The sequence below is a fragment of the Dipodomys ordii genome, unplaced genomic scaffold (assembly GCF_000151885.1).
Source record: "Dipodomys ordii isolate 6190 unplaced genomic scaffold, Dord_2.0 Scaffold62, whole genome shotgun sequence".
NCBI lineage: Eukaryota > Metazoa > Chordata > Mammalia > Rodentia > Heteromyidae > Dipodomys > Dipodomys ordii.
The window spans coordinates 7,059,849-7,077,168 of record NW_012267278.1 but is presented as its reverse complement, the minus strand read 5'-3'; the positions used below and the strand labels follow the sequence as shown (position 1 = coordinate 7,077,168).

Sequence of the window (17,320 nt, the reverse complement as noted above, 5' to 3'; positions counted from 1 at the left end):
GTCCATCACCCTTAATATCTACATTTTCTAAATGAACAATCAATGTGTGAAGTTGTTTTGCTCCTGAAACCGGTTTTATGAGTGACTTTTTATTCCAACAAGGAAGCACTGTGGCAGATCATCACTTTTTATTTCCAATTATAATAGGAGAAAACAAAGCTAAATGAATATTTTGTTTCGTTATTTGTTTTAGTGTAAAGGCTAAATCAGTTTAAAAGAGCACAGAGTCTGTGAACTTATGTTCTATTTATTAAACCATTCAGCTCTTTCTTTGAGTAATCAGAAAGGAGCAAAATCTGAGACATAGGTGTTCCAGAATGGATCTGCCACCTGCCAGCTAGCATTCTTCTCTCAAAGGGGACCTGCCTGCACTTACTTAATGGAAAGATAAATGTGTTCACAGAGCTGTTACTATAAATTCATTTAGAAATGGGACAGAGCCTGTACTCACATTCCTCTCAGGATGGAGCTGCTGGCATATTTGGTTCACTGTGCCTCTGGGAGGTAATACGTTCTAGCTTAGGTGGCAAAGTGTGATTGTTATTCAGACTTCTCAAACACCTATTCTTTTTACTGTTTAAATGAACTTTTTGAAGTTGAATTTGGGTATTCACTTGAAAAATGCTCTTATGACACTTATGAGTAAGACAATATACAAAATATTGTGTGGGGTACTACATTGTTTGTATTCACACAGTGGTGACATATATTGTGAAAAGTTAGATTTAAAAAGATGAGAAAAACCATGAACAGTTTTGTGAAATTTGGAATGTAAAAGAAAGGATGGTGCAGACCAGTGGTGCTTAATATGGGAGGATTCTAGATCCAGCTAGGATATAGTTCCATCTCTGAACGACCACCCCAGAGAATTACATGAACAGTCTTCTATTTTAACAGTTATATTGGGATATAATTGTATTCTGTAAAAAGCCCATGTTAAAATCGTACCTTTAATTAAATATTGGCATGTGTGTTCCTGTCAAACCATCTCTACAGGCATGACAGAAATTATGATTTGTCACTCTTCTATTGGCATCCTTGTTAGATACTCCATTCCTAAAAGTAATTGCAATTAGTATGATAAACCCAGGAAGAAGTAAGTGAGAAGTTTAGTCCAGCTTTAAATGTATTTGCAGGCACATACAATCATTTCCAGGTATTTATTTAGAAAGATTATTATAATTCCACTGAAAGATATGTGGTTATATCATAGAGTTTTAAATGTTTGAATAAAAGTGTTTTGGGTTGAGATGAATTCTGGATGAAGAAAAAATGAAGTTCCAATGCCAATCTACTCTAAGATAGGCATTCAGAGTGGCTCCTTCACTTAAACGAGTGAAGAAGGAAGTCCTCACTCACTTCTGTCCTAGTTAGCTCAGTCTACCTACCAATCTATTATTTCCTTTCTCTATGTACTCCAAGAAAACAATGTAAACTGTTATTCAATCTTGATACTCCCAAAGGTACTCTTTGTAGTAGCTACAGTATAAAAATTTTAAACACAGAAAGAGACACATGATTTAGGAACCAAATTCCATTTTATTTTGCATTCCAGTTCAGAAACAGTTCTTATTCACTCTAAGATCACTGGAGTCATAATTATTTGGCACTCATGAGAACATCGCCAAATAGGAGCCCTTCACACATCAGTTCACCTCTCTCTATGAACTAAATGCTGACAAGACTGTGTAGGAATATGGCCTATGGGAACTATTAAGTTTTGGCTTCTGTTTTTGCCTATCTTATTAAGATAAGAATTTACAAGAATTTCTTTAACCTTCCTGAGCTTGAATAGTACTATTGAAAAGATATGCTTTTTTTTGTGAGAATTCAATGAGATTTTTCGTGCAAAGGAATCACCAGCATTGTGTGTCATAGTGTAAGCATCAATATAACTTTACGGTGATAACAGTGTAAAAATAATGGCACGGTTGTCTGACCTGTGTCTTCTGTAACATTCTTCCTCCTCTCCATCCTTTCATTCCTTGTGATTTTTCGATCAAGAGTCAGGAAGGATTATAGAATCAATATGAGAAGCCAAAGATTTAGAAGCAACTAAATCTATACATTTGGGAGTAAGAAAAACTTTCAGACTTTAACCTTGAGCTTGAAAGACACTTCTTTGAAACATTTCCTGATGAACAACCAGATAGAGAACCAGAGTGAAGAAAGGGTCTTTGAGAAGTATTGCATAAGGGGGTATGGGGGTTAGAGTTATACCAGCATTTATAAAATAAAGTCTAAAATTGTCACCTTCTGCTTTTGAAATAATCTTTGTAGCTGTTTGGGTCAGGATTTCTTAGAATTTTATTCTGTTGTTATTTCTTTTTATAAGTTAATTCTCATTTATTACGTTTGTTTTTTACTTCATATTTTTAAGATTATCTTTTTCTGCACATTCTTGGGTCTCTTATTTTTATTCTTAAATTTTTATATAATCATGTGCAAATAATATTTTCTCATTTTTTTTGTAGTGATCAAATTTTACTAATTATTTGGTCATGATCAGAGATCCTTTGGACTCCCTGCAGGGTGTGTGGTGACTCAGTCAAAACCAGAGAATGATAGTGCAGGCTTATGACTTTTATCTTAACCACACTCAATCGTTTAAATTGTATATTTCATTTTATATAATATTTAATTTGAAAATCTTCACGATATAGTCTGATGTCTTTGTAAGTATATTATCAATGTGGTATTGTTTATAAAAGGGCTTAATAATTTTAGGAAATCTTACTAATCACAGTGTGTTCTGTTCCTCTAGTATCCATAAAGAAAAACACATAACTACATGTGTGCATGTACATTCCCGTACATTTTATTTCTTTTTTTACGTGTCTTTTAATTTAGTTCTGTGAGCGTGTTTTTCCATTATATTGACAAACTATTATTGAACCCATGCATTTATTTTCCATAAAGTTATATATACAAATACTCCCAATCTCTAACTCTCCTTACTTTTTTATTATGTAAATATTTGCTGCTTATCACAAAATTATATAGATCAATGCACCATTTATTGGAAAAATTCTTAGCACTATGTGACTCAGTTGACTGTGATGTTATGGATTTATTTCTGTGTTCTCTATTCTGTATCATTGAACTGTAACTATTTTCACGATAGTATCATGCTATTTTGATTTACAATGTTTATAGTTTGAAATTAGGCAGTATAGTATCTCTAATGTTATTTTTTAAATTTGGATTATTTTGGCGACTCAAGGTTTTATTCTACTTTATGTGTTTTTATGCAATTTTTAACATTGTTTTTCCTAATTCTGGGAAGAAAGTTGTTACCATTATGATAGAGATTCCCTGAATTTCTAAACCACATTAGGTAGTTTAGAAATTTCAACATGACTTATTTTTCTAATTCATAAACATCAGATGTCTTACCATTTCTTTTTATCCTCTCCAAATTCTTCCATCAGTGTTTTATAGATACACCATAGAGATCTTTCACCTCTTCGTTTAGACATATTTCTCATTATTTATTTTCTTTTATAGACCTACTTTAAGTAACCTTGCTTTCTTGTTTTTTTTTTATCCTGATAATTGAGTATGCTCTATAGGAATATAATTTTTTTTGTTAGTTTTATGATGTGCTGTTTGCTGAATTGGTCCATTGATTCTAACAGCTTTTGATAGCATTTTTTGGAGTTTCCAATGTATAATGTTAGGTCATCTCTAAAGAGTGACATTGTGACCTTTTTCTCTAATCAGGTATCCTTTATTTCTTTTCGTAGCCTGGTTGCTCTGGCTAAGACTTTGAGCACTAGACAAGATAAAAGTAATCTAAGCAGACATCCTTTGTTTATTGCAAATTTTGGAGACAAAAATCTTTACCCATTCCTCTCTCAGTGTGATATGAACTGTTGGCTTGGGAGAAATGGCCTTTAGTATGATGATTACATGTTATTTGTATGTATGTATGTATGTATGTATGTATGTATGTATGTATGTATGTATATATATTCCTTCTATAGAAAATTGTCCAGAATTTTTATCAAGAACTAATATTGAATTTTACCAAATGCCTTATCTTCATCTACTGCAAAGATCATATGATTTTTGTTCCTTATTCTATCTGTGCAATGTGTTTATTGATTTGTCTATAGAGGGCCTTCATTGCATCCCTGAGGCAAATCCCTCTTGATCAAGCTTAATAACCTTTTCACCACTAATCAAGGGTATTCAGTTTTCTTTTTTGTTGTTCTTATCTGGTTTTGGTATCAGGGAATGATAGTTTGAGTATTGACAGACAATCTTCCTCCTTCTTTAAATATGCTGTTGAACTTGCAATGAAGACATCTGGCTCCGAGCTTTTCTTTGGTGGAACACTTTTTATTACTGATTAAATATTGTTACTATTCATCAGCGGTTTTTTCAGTTTTTGTTTTCATATGTTGTCAAGGTTCATGTGGCCAGGAAATTATCCATTTCCTTTCGGTTATCAAATTTTTAGCATATAGTTAATCATAGGAATTTCTGATCATCCACTGTATTTTATTTTAGTCATGTAATTTTATTTTTTTATTAATTTACTTTATTGCTATCATAGAGGTGATGTACAGAGGGATTACAAAATTCAATGATTCAGGTAATAAGTGCATTTCCTTTTGTACAGTGTCATCTATTCCCTTACTCTATCCAGTCCCTCTCTCATCTCTACCCATGAATTGTATAGTTCATTTTCATCAGTGTCCAGTGAGCTCCACTGGTATGCTTTTTACCTCTTTTACCTTGAGTTCTGCATCCACTGGATTTTAGTTGTGTTAGTTGGAATAAGTGCATACTTTTTCTTCCTTTATTTTGAATCTTACTTTTTTTATTTTGTCTGTCTTTTTTAAGACAACTTTTCAGTTTGTTGATTTTTTGTATCATTTTATATTTCTTTATTTATACTATTTATTTACCTTTTTGGCCAATAGTGGGGCTTGAACTCAGGGCTTGGGGCACTGTCCTTTAGTATTTTCACTCAAGAATGGCACTCTTCTATTTGAACCACACCTCCTCTTCTGGCTTTTGGTATTTAATTGGAAATAAGAGTCTCATAGACTTTTCTGTCCTTGGCTGGACTTGAACTGTGATCTTCAGATCTCAGCCTCCATAGTAATTAAGACTACTGGAGTGAGTCAACAGCATTTAGATTGAAACATTTTAAAGTATGCATGCCAATTATGCCTGTTCTGACCTTTATTATTTCTTTCATTTTACTATTGTAGGGTTTGTTTTGTTTTTATTGTTGCAGTTTCTTAGATAGAACAGTAAGTTTCATATTTGAAATCCTGCTTTTTCTTTCTTTTAGTACTGCTCTTGTATCATATATGTTTTCTAATAGTGTATCTCCATTTTCATTGTTTAAAGAGCTTTCTCACTTTACTTCTTAACTCTAGCTAGGTCCATTTAATTGTACTAGTGTGAGTTATTCAATTCTGTTATTTATATATTTTCCATTTTTATTATTCATTTTTAAGACTTAAAAAAATAACTAATATATGTACCCTTTGTTCTCATCCCTAATTTTCTTAGGAAAAACTCCAGAAAGAGGAATAATAAATTAGAAAAAACAGGGATATTCTAAAAACTTCTTTGTGGTGATATAGTAATAATGTCTTTCATATTCCTTTGAGCACTACCTAAAAGAGTTAGCTTCTCTATATTTTAAAGCGTAACATTTTAAAACTCATATCATTTTTACATGAACATACATGCTGTACTTTTTGGTAACAGTTTTTGTGACTTCAGGTATGATATATTAAATGTGTCTATTGAATGTAAATTCAGACCCAAGACAATTATTAGCACAATCCTCAGGCTCACAGTTTATATCAACTACACTAACTCCTACTTTCACTATATAGCTATCTGGGGCAACAAAATTAATCAGCCTGACACTTCTAAAAAGCAGTGAAGAATCTGAGTTTATATTTCTCAAAAACATGGTCTCTGCCATGGCATTGCTGTGGGTTTCTTTAGGTTCTTTTTGCTCTTTAGCCATCTTCCAGTTCAGGATGATAAAATTCCTTAGGATCCACTTGCATGGACATTACCATTTGTACTGAAGGGTGGCAAGCACTGCAATCTTCAGGGTTCTGATTCATTTCTGAATTCATTTCAAAGCTCACTCATTGTCTCAATAGAAAGAGGAAATATATGTTTTTATTCTGAAGCAGATTACATTGATAGCTTAAAGGTCATCAGCCCTGTCAGTAAGGTACTGAACCAGTCATAGATCCATCAAATAAGGCCATTAACCACAGCATAGGACAGTAACTAAGCCTCTAGCTTAATACTGGTAATTTTTTTTCCTTTTAATAATGAACCTCTAACTTAGTTGGTCATTTAAGCAGGTGCAGCTCATTTGGAGAAGCCAAATGAACTTGTATTGATATGGAAATTTTGAGGGAAGAAAATAGCACAAAGGATTAAGCTTGTTTTCTTGAAAAGAGATTAATGCAGGTATTGAGATTCAAAGTTGTAACACCATTGCTTGGACTGCATATTTCAGAAATAGAGTTGAAGAAATGATTAGGGTTTATGTCTTTAAACCTTTGGAGTGAATAGCCTTTAAAACCTCTTTCTTTCCTTCTTACTGTACAAGAGAACCACTTAGTTGTTGGATTCCACATGGGATCTGCGCAGTCATTCAGAATGTTAGGAATGATATTCGGTGTGTGTTTGTGTGTGAGAGAGACAAAAGAAGTAGGCACAGAGAAAATGAATAATTAGAATGATATTGTCCCATTCCTAAGGAAATGGAAAGACTTGGGAAAAATTATAGTAAGTGAAGTAAGCCAGAGTTAAAGATAAAAATGTGCATGGTTTTCTTCATTTTGGGTAGACTGTATCTATAAATCTATAAGCAAACATATTGGGTAGTGTGTAAATGATTACAAATAAATTAACTGAAGTGTAATAGATTTCATGGAGAACTCAAATAGTATAATCTTTTAGAAAGACTAGATCAAAGCCAAACATAATAAGCACCAGGAAATGGGTATTTTAATGGAACTATAAACTTTTTTTAAATGGGATTGGTGTGGTTAGTTCATCACAATGTGCCAGGAAAAAGAGGGAAACACAACATGTGGGACAAGATGTTTTCTAATGCTAAGAAAATCTGCATATATGTTTCCCTCAGATTATCCTTCTCTCCAATTTCAAACCACCTGTCACAGGTTGCACGGGTGTATTCAATCGATACATTCTTTCTTTTGGTTTTCAGACGGATGCTGCTCTAATGTACGATGCTGTGCATGTTGTGTCTGTGGCGGTCCAGCAGTTTCCTCAGATGACAGTCAGTTCCTTACAGTGCAATCGACACAAACCCTGGCGCTTTGGCACCCGCTTCATGAGCCTAATCAAAGAGGTAAGTCAGGGAGGAACTCTATCTCCTTGTTTCTACCCTCTGCCTGAATGAAGTGAGAGTATTGCACGCACCTTATAAGATGACCTTCCATCTTTTATATCAAACTTTCATTCTTCCTCCCGTAAGCAAAATTACTGTCTTTAAGAGTGTAGAGATATATACAAAGCTGTTCAATAAAGCTAATTTTTAATGATAAAAAAGGAAAGAAACAATAGGAAACAAAATTGGTGTGAACATACAAAAGTTGGTGAATCACAAAAAAATGATTCATGGTACTATTAGCTTTTCCATCTGTAAATCTTTATAGATAGCTTTATAGAGAGATATAGATATTTGTACAATGATACTAGAATAGCAGTGTAGAGAATATATTAAGCAATAAAACATTTTTTTGTTGTTGTTGGTCATAGGCCTTGAACTCTGGGCTTGGGCATAATCCCTCAGCTCTTCTACCATTTGAGCCACAGCACACTTCGGGTTTTCTGGTGGTTAAATGGAGATAAGACTCTCACAGACATTCATTCTTACCCCAGCTGGCTTTGAACCACAATCCTCATATCTCAGCCTACTGAGTAGCTAGGATTACAGGTGTGAGCCACCAGTGCCTGGCTCAATAAAACATTTTTAACATTGATGCCATACATTAAAATGATATCAAATGTATGAGGCTTAAAATGAAGATATTTTGACCTAGTGTCTTAAAATAAAATATCCAGTTATTACATTTATAAAGTCTATTAAGAAAAAATGAAAATATCTGTTCAAAGAAGTGGAAACTTCACATCATATCAAATAATGTAGTCATTCATATTGTGAGGTTTTAGGCGAGCAAAGAACACGCAGGAGGAGGTAAAGGTGAATAAAAGAAAAGTTTATTGGGTACACTCCTGGGGGAACTCCCCGGTCCGGACAAGAGAGGTCACCCAGAGTCTGGTTGTAGCAGGGTTGATATGGCCAAGGCCAGTAGGAACTTTTGGCATGTAACTTGTTTTGCAAATTTGAGCAGTTTCAGGCTAGTGCCCCAAGAATGATTGGGACAGGTGGTGTATAAAGAAGTGGCTTTTCTCAGATGCCTCTGCCCTTCAATGGCCTGAAACTATTATTTCTGATGAGTTTTTTTTATTTTTTATATACTAAGCAAGCCTCAAGTGCAAAAAATTAGAAGATTATACACAAATGGACATATAGATTAGTTTCTTTCTCTTTTTCTGTGATTAATTGAAGATAAGAGTCTCAGATTTTTCAACCTGAGCTGACTTTAAAGTACAATCGTTAGATTTCAGCCTCTTGATGAGTTAGAATTGCAGGTGTGAGCCACTGGCACAAGGTTCATTGTTTTCTTTGTGTCATATAAAGAAAAGCCCTTCTTGTTCTCTTGTACTTTTTATAGATGATTTAAAACTGATTCTTAATCTTTACTGTAAAAACAACCACATAAGATTATTACCACATAAGATTTTTTTTATTTGCTTAAAATAAGTCATCGAGTTTGTAATACATGATTCTCATGGAAATAAAAGTCCTAATGAGATCAGGAGCAAGAGCGTCTAGGTCCTTGGCAAAGAATTAATAACAAAGTTTCCTTGTCTAATACTTCACCACACTCTTAAATAGGGGAGTTGATGCTCCCTGAAGAACCTGAGTTTATTAGCTACTCCACACTCTCAATCGACTTCTGGCTTAAAACCAGGCACCACAGAGTTGTAACATAGATCACAGGTCTCAGGAGCTGAAAAAAATCGATTTTTGTGAACTCAGCACTTGAACGCTGAGACTATGATGTGTGTCAAGCAGATCTAAGAGGAACTTTATATGGCATTCCCCTCCCCTGTTGTATTTATCATAGGGCATAACTGAGAAGTTTGTCCATTAAACTACCCTGGGCTTCCTTTAAGAAGATCAACAGAAGAGATTTCTCTCAATACCAGAAAAAGCTGTTTCTTCTGAGCAGCTGGGATGTCTCTAACTGTGATCTTCTATATTTGGTGTCCTTCATTCTGTCTTTTCCTAATTGGTTGACCAAAAGTTTCAATATTCAATTTGTGATAGAACTTTATTTTAACTGTTTTATGCTTTTGAAAGTCTGATTTGGTTTTACTGTTCTATTCTTTAATCCTCTACTTCTGGATTGTTTTGTCTGTTTCATATTGGTACTTTCTTTTGTGTGTATGTGTGTTTTTGCTAACCACCTAAAATTTTCTTTTGTGATAAAGTTGGGCAAAAATATGGTTCTTCTGAAATTACTTAACAAATGTTAACTTTAGTGAGCCTAAAGATGACTACAACATTTCTATTTTATTTATAATTTATTCACTTCAAATTATTTTTAAATCTTGCATGTTAGTAAATAAGAAACACACAAGGAAGCTAAGAAGCATTGCAATAATGATATTTATTTGTAAACATTATTCAAGTATTACCTTTTAACTGTTAGGATTTACTTCTGTTAGTCCTTGTGTATTTTATTTAAACATTATAGTTGTGAATTTACATTGCATTAGTTACGCTTTTCACATAAATATTTTCCAAGCAATTTCCAAAGAACAAATCATTTGTTTAAAAAAAAAAAAAAGCTGGGCACCTAGCTACTCAGGAGGCTGAGACCTAAGGATCTCAGTTCAAAGACAGCCCAGTCAAGAAAGTTCATGAATGAGACTCTTCGCTCCAGGATTGGGATTGTAGCTCAAATTGATAGAGTGCTAGCCTTTAGCAAAATGGCTCAGGGACAGCCCACAGGCCCCAAGCTCAAGCCCCACAACTGATCCCCCCTCACACACAAAGCAAGCAAGCAAACAAAGAAAACAGTCCATGTTGATTGGTTCATTGGGTCCTGACTGTAATTCATTAAGCAGAAATTGAGGGATCACAGTTTAAAATCAGCCCAGGTAAATGGTTGGTGAGATTCCAATTAAAAATTTCCAATAAAAGCTATGTTTCCTCATATGTATCATCCCAGCAATGTGGGAACTATAAATAAGAGAATCTCAGTCTAGGCCTACTTGGGACACAAATGGGGTGTTCCACTTAAAAATTACTAAATTAGAAAGAGCTGGAGGCATGGTTCAAGGGACAGAGTCCCTACCTAGCAAATGAGAAGTCCTGAGTTCAAAACACTATATTGCCAAAAAATAAATGCACATATTTGCTCACCTCGGAGATATTATTAGGTAGATTATAAAATGTTTATAATTATTCTACAACAAAACCTGAATATAGCTTAATAAGAAATAATTATAATACATTCCTTCATGTCTTAGGGGGAAGTAACATAAGTGAGAAGTTAATTATTCTATGAGGAAATTATGTAACTGAAGAAACAAAACTGGTTTTTCATATCTAACTTTTTCAGTGTAATGATTCGTTTCCTATTATTGTAAGTTTCCTATTATTCTAAATTTAGAAGTGCTATTTTCTAACCACTCTAGGTACAATGCACTGTGAGATATTCAGTACCTAATAATAAAAGACTGAACACTTCCGATTGTTTAAAAGAGTTCACTATTTAATCATCACATTTCTCATAGAATCAATTATACCTAAAAACAAAAATTGTAGAAAATGAAAAGTTACCACAAATTTCATAGTGAGTCCAAGATATGCTGTTTAGAAAAGATGACCTCCAAATTTCAAGAGAAAATGGAAAAATAATGAAATCTTGGCAATGTAAATTTATGGAAAACTAAAGATAATATTTTCCTCAGTGTTTGCAGAAAGAGCACTTAATCTTATTTTTTACTTAAAAGTATATATTTTTATTTTCCTTTTCCTTATAGGCTCATTGGGAAGGTCTAACAGGCAGAATTACTTTCAACAAAACCAATGGCTTACGCACAGATTTTGATTTGGATGTCATCAGTCTCAAAGAAGAAGGTCTGGAAAAGGTACTTGACTTGTTCCAGCTTACTTCCTTTAATTATTAAGTGAAGTGTAAGATGGAAGTGTAAGATAGAAAAATCTTTTCAGTTGACACATTTCACTGACATTTAATTTCACTGAGTAATTCTGAAATATGGAACTTCAATTTGTTATATCAAATATGAATTGACAAAAGATTCAAGAATAAGGTGTCCTAAGACACCTGGAATAGCTTGTTTTCATATGAGGTCTTTTTTCCACCATACATAATTTCTATTACATATATTCTTAATTAGCCTTAATATTTCATGTAATAATTAGAAAATACATGGTTCAGATATTTTTTGTATATGCAGCTTTTACTTTCTTGTGGGCTTTCCTACTTAGAGTAGCCCACAAAAATGAATTTGTTGCATATAAACATCTAAATTAATGCTTCATAAAGTAAATTAGGTCTGAATCTAGATATAAATGCCACATTGGATAATCTTACTTGATTCTATGTTAAAGTCTAAGAAAGGCTTGTAACATTTAAGAATGTACTTAAAGAATATTTTAGGACACACTGGTTTACACTTGTAATGTGTGCGTTTAGATTTCTTTTTCTGAGAGTTTCATTGAAAATTACCAAAAGAAATTTTTATATGAACAATAAAATTATTCATTTGAAGCAGTATTGCCTTACAGATAGCAACACATATGTTAGTTTTGCAATTGAACAGGAAACATAATCCATAGGTAGAAAGTAAAGGAAGGAGATGAATCAGAAAAAAAAGAGTGTTTTAGCCCAGGAGAGTACAACAGTTTTGAATGCTGATTCAAATTACCCAGAAGAGAGGGAGAACCCACAGTTTTGATAATGTCATCAGCCCGGGGATAAGAACATCCCCCTGTACAGAGGGATAAGTACTAAGTGGTGATGCTTGATTGTAATGAGGAGGGTGTTACCTTCCTACACTTTGAGTTTCAGACTTCATGTTTGTGGTTACTATGCAAATTCCAGAAAGTTTTATAAGAAACTAGAACCCACACATTCATGAGGGAGTTGCTTCTGAAATCACTTCCTTCCAAGATGAGTGCATGAGCTTTGTATCCAATGATGGTACGATTTTAGACAGTGCTTAAGGACTGTGACTTATTGGGAGTTGTCACTGCCTTACTTTTCAAGCATCTGTTACTAACATGAGCTTCAACAATTGTGTAAATTTTAGGATGTCACCACAAAAACAGTGATGCTTTTCATATCAGCATGGATCCAAAACTGAAAACTATCTTATCTTGTATTCAAAATTTAAGTATTCAGAAGCTTCCTTCTATGCCCCTGTGTGGCTTATAGAAAGACCTATCTAATGGTTGCCAGGTATAGATGATAATATGCTGTACTGCTAATTGAGGTAAATCAGTGTGAATTAGGAATGGAGCCACCAAGATTGCATAACCGGCTTTCATTCACATCCAATAGTGTGCATTCTTAAATTAATTACACATAGTATTTTTTCTCTAAGGATATACAATTAATAGATAATATATAAATGTGAATAAAGCCTTCAAAAGAATAGACTTTAGCTGGGTGCCGGTGGCTCCCTGTAATCCTAGCTACTCTGGAGGCTGAGATCTGAGGATGGCAGTTCAAAGTCAGCCCATGCAAGAAAGCCCATGAGACTCTTATCTCCAATTAACTATCAGAAAACTTGAAGTGATGCTGTAACAGAAGTGATAGAGCACTGGCCTTGAGCTGAAGAACACAGGGATAATACCCAGGCTCAGAGTTCAAGCCCCAATACAGATTAAAAAAAAAAAAGAATGGACTGATATGTCTAACAAAAGATGTGACTGAATAGATTCACAGTAGATGAGGTCCTTGGAATTCATTTTTCAGAAAGAGGGAATTATTCATTGACAGAGAATAAGCCAGTTAATAAAGAGGGAATATGGAGAAAGAGGCATAGAATTTGACTTAATTACTCTACGTGTATGCACACACATGCATGTGCACATTCATATATACAACAGAAGTGATAATAAAATAATAAATAAATAAAAATAAAAATAATAAATAATAAAATGCTGTCCATGAGTCATAACATAAATGTCTGCTCAAGATATTTGCAATGCATTAGTGTTCAATCAGTTTAAGAGATAGTAGCCTAGAAGATTAGGGACTGATTTGGAAGATATAATAACTTGAAATAATTTTAGTTGAGGGAATGGATTAAAAACTAGTAAGTAGAAGTAGGGTTTGAACCATTGGTGAAGACGGTATTAACAACTTTAAGCAATACTGTTTGTTTGAGGATTAGTAGAGCATCAGGATAAAAAAAAATAGAAATGAAAGAACCAGATGGCGAAAGTACAAACTATGAAAGGAAAACTATGGAAAAGAAACAAATAAAAGGAATAATACTAGAAAGAAATTCCTTAAAAACCTGCAAAGGTACTGAAGATAGAGTAAGAACTAAAGGGAAACTAAAGATTTCACAAAAATATCTTCAAAAATTAGTACTTGGAGTTGTTACTAAAAGACAGGTAGATTTAAAGTATTGTCAAAGTTTAAAACAATTGCAGCATTAGTGCTCATTACACATCATGTTGAAAATGAACTATAAAATTGACGCTGGGGATGGGAGGGAAATACTGGGACAGAGAGAGGGAAGGGGTGACATTGTTCAAAACGAAATGCACTCATTCCCTGCCTTACATAACCATAATTCCTCTGTATATCACCTTTATATACATACATATATATATATATATATATATATATATATATATACACATGTAATGGGAACTTCTATCTTGACAGACTTGAAAGAGCAAAGGTGTAGGGATAGTGTTGTTAAATTTTAAAAGGCCTTTCTCTGGAAAAAAAAATGGACTCGTCAAGACCTCAAGATCTAGACTCAGATAGAAATGTCCTCAACTCCTTAGTATGTCATTTACTATCATAGACAGATTTCCTATTCTTTCTAAAACACAGTTGTATCAAGTGAAATAGCAGCATTTAACTCATAAGGAATGAGTTGTTTTAATTGACTCTTTTTTTTTTCTGTGAAGTTACAATCCCATAGATGAACAGAATTCTACCTTGTAAGTGTTCACAGTTTGGAAGGGATAGTAGAAGGCTTGAAATCTAGCTCTGATAATATCAGAGTTGGATGGTGTGCAAATCTTATACCACATCCTTTTACCCAACTTCTCTATTTAAATTTCCTCAGCTCAAAAAATGTGACTATTAAGTAATTTCCTTTGAAAGGTGTGAAGCAAGAATATCATGGAGGAAATGAACAAAGAAAACCTGTAAAATGCCAGCCTTATTTATTACTTCTCCTCATACCTATTGAATTTTCTTTGTTCTGTCTAGGTCAGGTCATCTCTGACAAAAATGGAAATTCATTATGCCTTTAGTCCTATTACAAATATATAGTGAACATCTATTTTTACCCACAAAGAAGGTCATATCTAGTAGAGAAAACCTGCCAGCATTAAATAAAAGTACAAGTGCTAGAAAGTTATATTGCTTTTTTAATCATTAAAACAATAGACTTTCAATCATTTCTTTGAAATATGATCCTAATATTAAAATAATTCACAAGAAATCAATCCATTCTTCTAAAGCTTGGAATTGTGTAGCAGATTCCTAAGAAAAGAATGAGTACATTCCAGTGAAGAGCGAGAAGCAAGGCATGTTCTGGGGACTGAGCCTGGAATTGAGGTGTTATGATAGGTATCTTTCACACTTCTCGGTACCTACAGGTCAAAAGCCATCCTTTCATTTCTATCTTGGCACGGGCATTGGTTGCAACCCAGTTCGGTTAGCTGTGGCACACAAATGGTCACCAGCACTGTGTAGCAACCACCACAACTATTCAAATAAGTTCTCTTGATCCGTGGCCGTGCCTTCTCTAGAGCAGAGGAGAGGATTCCAGGGACGAAGGATAACAGATCCCGTTCTAAATTTTATTTACTTGGAACAATAATAGGTTGTCCAGTTTTCTTAATGAATAGCCTGATACTTAGTGTGGAAGATTAAATAAAGGAAAATCAGAATAAGTAATTTTCTTCACTTAAATGTTCCACATTCGATCTATATTTTTAATTGAGGATTGAATTCATGCCTCATGCTTGCTAGGCAAGTGCTTTACCACTGAGGCACATATTTCCTAGTCTTTCTATCTACAAAATATGTTTAAAATCTATTTCTCACAGTATTTGAGTGCCTCAATCATATGAAGTAGGCTTTATCTGTATAACATTGGAGTCTCAACAAGCCTCTCTGTTTATTATCCATTTTCTAACTCATAGTAGACAGATGGCAGATGCTTTTCAAAACAAACTGATACCTTCTCTGGGAAAGCCCACTTTTGTGTCCTGATTGTAGTTGAATAGAAGGAAAACATGACTTAGGAAATCCAGATGAGTCCTACCTAGATCCTCCTCCTGCCCTGAACCAGTTAGTCTCTATATTCTGCATTTCACACTTAGAAATATTCCTATACTGCTTGGCTGGAGAAATCTTTTATGCTGGGGTTGCATCATTAAGTATTATTTCGGCAATTGTGCCTTAATAAGAATCTAATGTAATTTAAGTTTCTCATTATTTATTGTTTGTTTTCTTCCTAGCATATATCAAATATGCAATTATTTATTTATGTGTACTTTAAAAAAAGACCTCTCCTTATCTAGAATGCAATCTTATTAGATGGAAAATATATTTTCTTTATTTTTTATGATTTAATGCATATATGCCCTAGCAAAGTGTTGAGCACAAAGTATATCCTCAAGAAATATTTATTGATTAGTGAATTCAGGATCATTATCATTTTTCATAATGGTGGAGGGACACGATGCAGGTGAGATCAGAAAGATACTTCATGTAATAGGTTTATTCAAGAGCTTGGTGCAGTTATTTTCTAGTAGCATACTTCATTCATTGTCTCCTGTTTTGCTGCATATCTGTGATATGGCACAAAACAAAAACAGTAAAGGAAGCTGTGGGCTGCTGGGACTATGGGTCAAGGCTTCTAGGAATAAAATATTTTGGAGTTCAGGATGAGATTGCACTGTTGTCTAGACTCAAGAAAATGTGCATCACACCAGTGTCAAACCTGACCATCAGTAACCTGATTCTCTATTGCTGCATCAAAGAACAGGGATTATTACATTGCTCTGTTTATGGATTTCTCTCTTTTTTCCTTCTTATGAGTTTTTGGTATTGGAATACACAACAACTACCCAAATGTGATCAAACAGAAGTTTTTATTCATAGCTTACTTCAGTAAACAAAAAAAGGGGTGTTGCTGCTATCATCAAATGTTTGGAGTTGAGATTCAAAGGGAGACAGCAAGCAGAAAGTATGACAGCCCACAAACAGAAAGGGCTCATTTGTTTGAAAGGATACTGTTACCATGAGGGGCTTAACTAGACAAAATGTTTTCTTGTAGAAATTTTGTGTTTTTATTAAAAAAGTATTAATTGATACAAAAAAAATCCTTCGTTATTGAACTTTCCCTTGCCTGTCGACTTCTGTTCTTATGGGGGGAAAATGGATGATTGGACTTACACCTGTCAAAATTTATCTAAACCTAAAACTCCATGCTAGATAGGTGAGAGCTTCTTATTTAATAGATCTCTGGATATCTGATGCACAGCATTTAAAAAATCTTCTCTTAATGGCGTTTGGGACAAAAACTTCCATCTCCATGACAACAATGACGCCCAACATTCTCATAGTCTGAGATTTCTACTGCCTCCCTGTAGGAAAGCAGTATTAACACTAATGCTTCTAATAATCTTTAAGCTACTCAGAAATGTTTTATCTGCTTAAAACCAAAACATAACAGTAAATCCTAAGCTAGATCCAAGAGTAATGTCATTGGTTAGCTATAACCACTTATTGGTCGAATATAAAAATCTATCATACTTCTTGACTCAGAGCTATGCTCTTATTTCAGTGTCATTTTGCTCATAAAATTTTATGATGATAAAATACTTTTCAAGTACATTTTTGATATTGTTTATACTTAGAAACTAATGGTATTGTCTTATTTCAAGGTTTACATTTTCATGTTTTGAGTCACAAAATTTCTTGTTTTG

At 33.8% G+C, this 17,320-nt stretch overlaps 1 protein-coding gene across 4 annotated transcripts in view; it reads left to right on the top strand.

The window, feature by feature from the left end:
* The window catches only part of Grik2 (glutamate receptor, ionotropic, kainate 2), a 563,545-nt gene that overhangs the window by 332,352 nt on the left and 213,873 nt on the right, over positions 1–17,320 (top strand). For all 4 annotated transcript variants that reach the window (XM_013022384.1, XM_013022386.1, XM_013022387.1 and 1 more), the window contains exons 7-8: positions 7,229–7,372; positions 11,146–11,253. In XM_013022384.1, the coding sequence (XP_012877838.1) occupies positions 7,229–7,372; positions 11,146–11,253 (252 nt within the window). The remainder of the gene's footprint in view (positions 1–7,228; positions 7,373–11,145; positions 11,254–17,320) is intronic.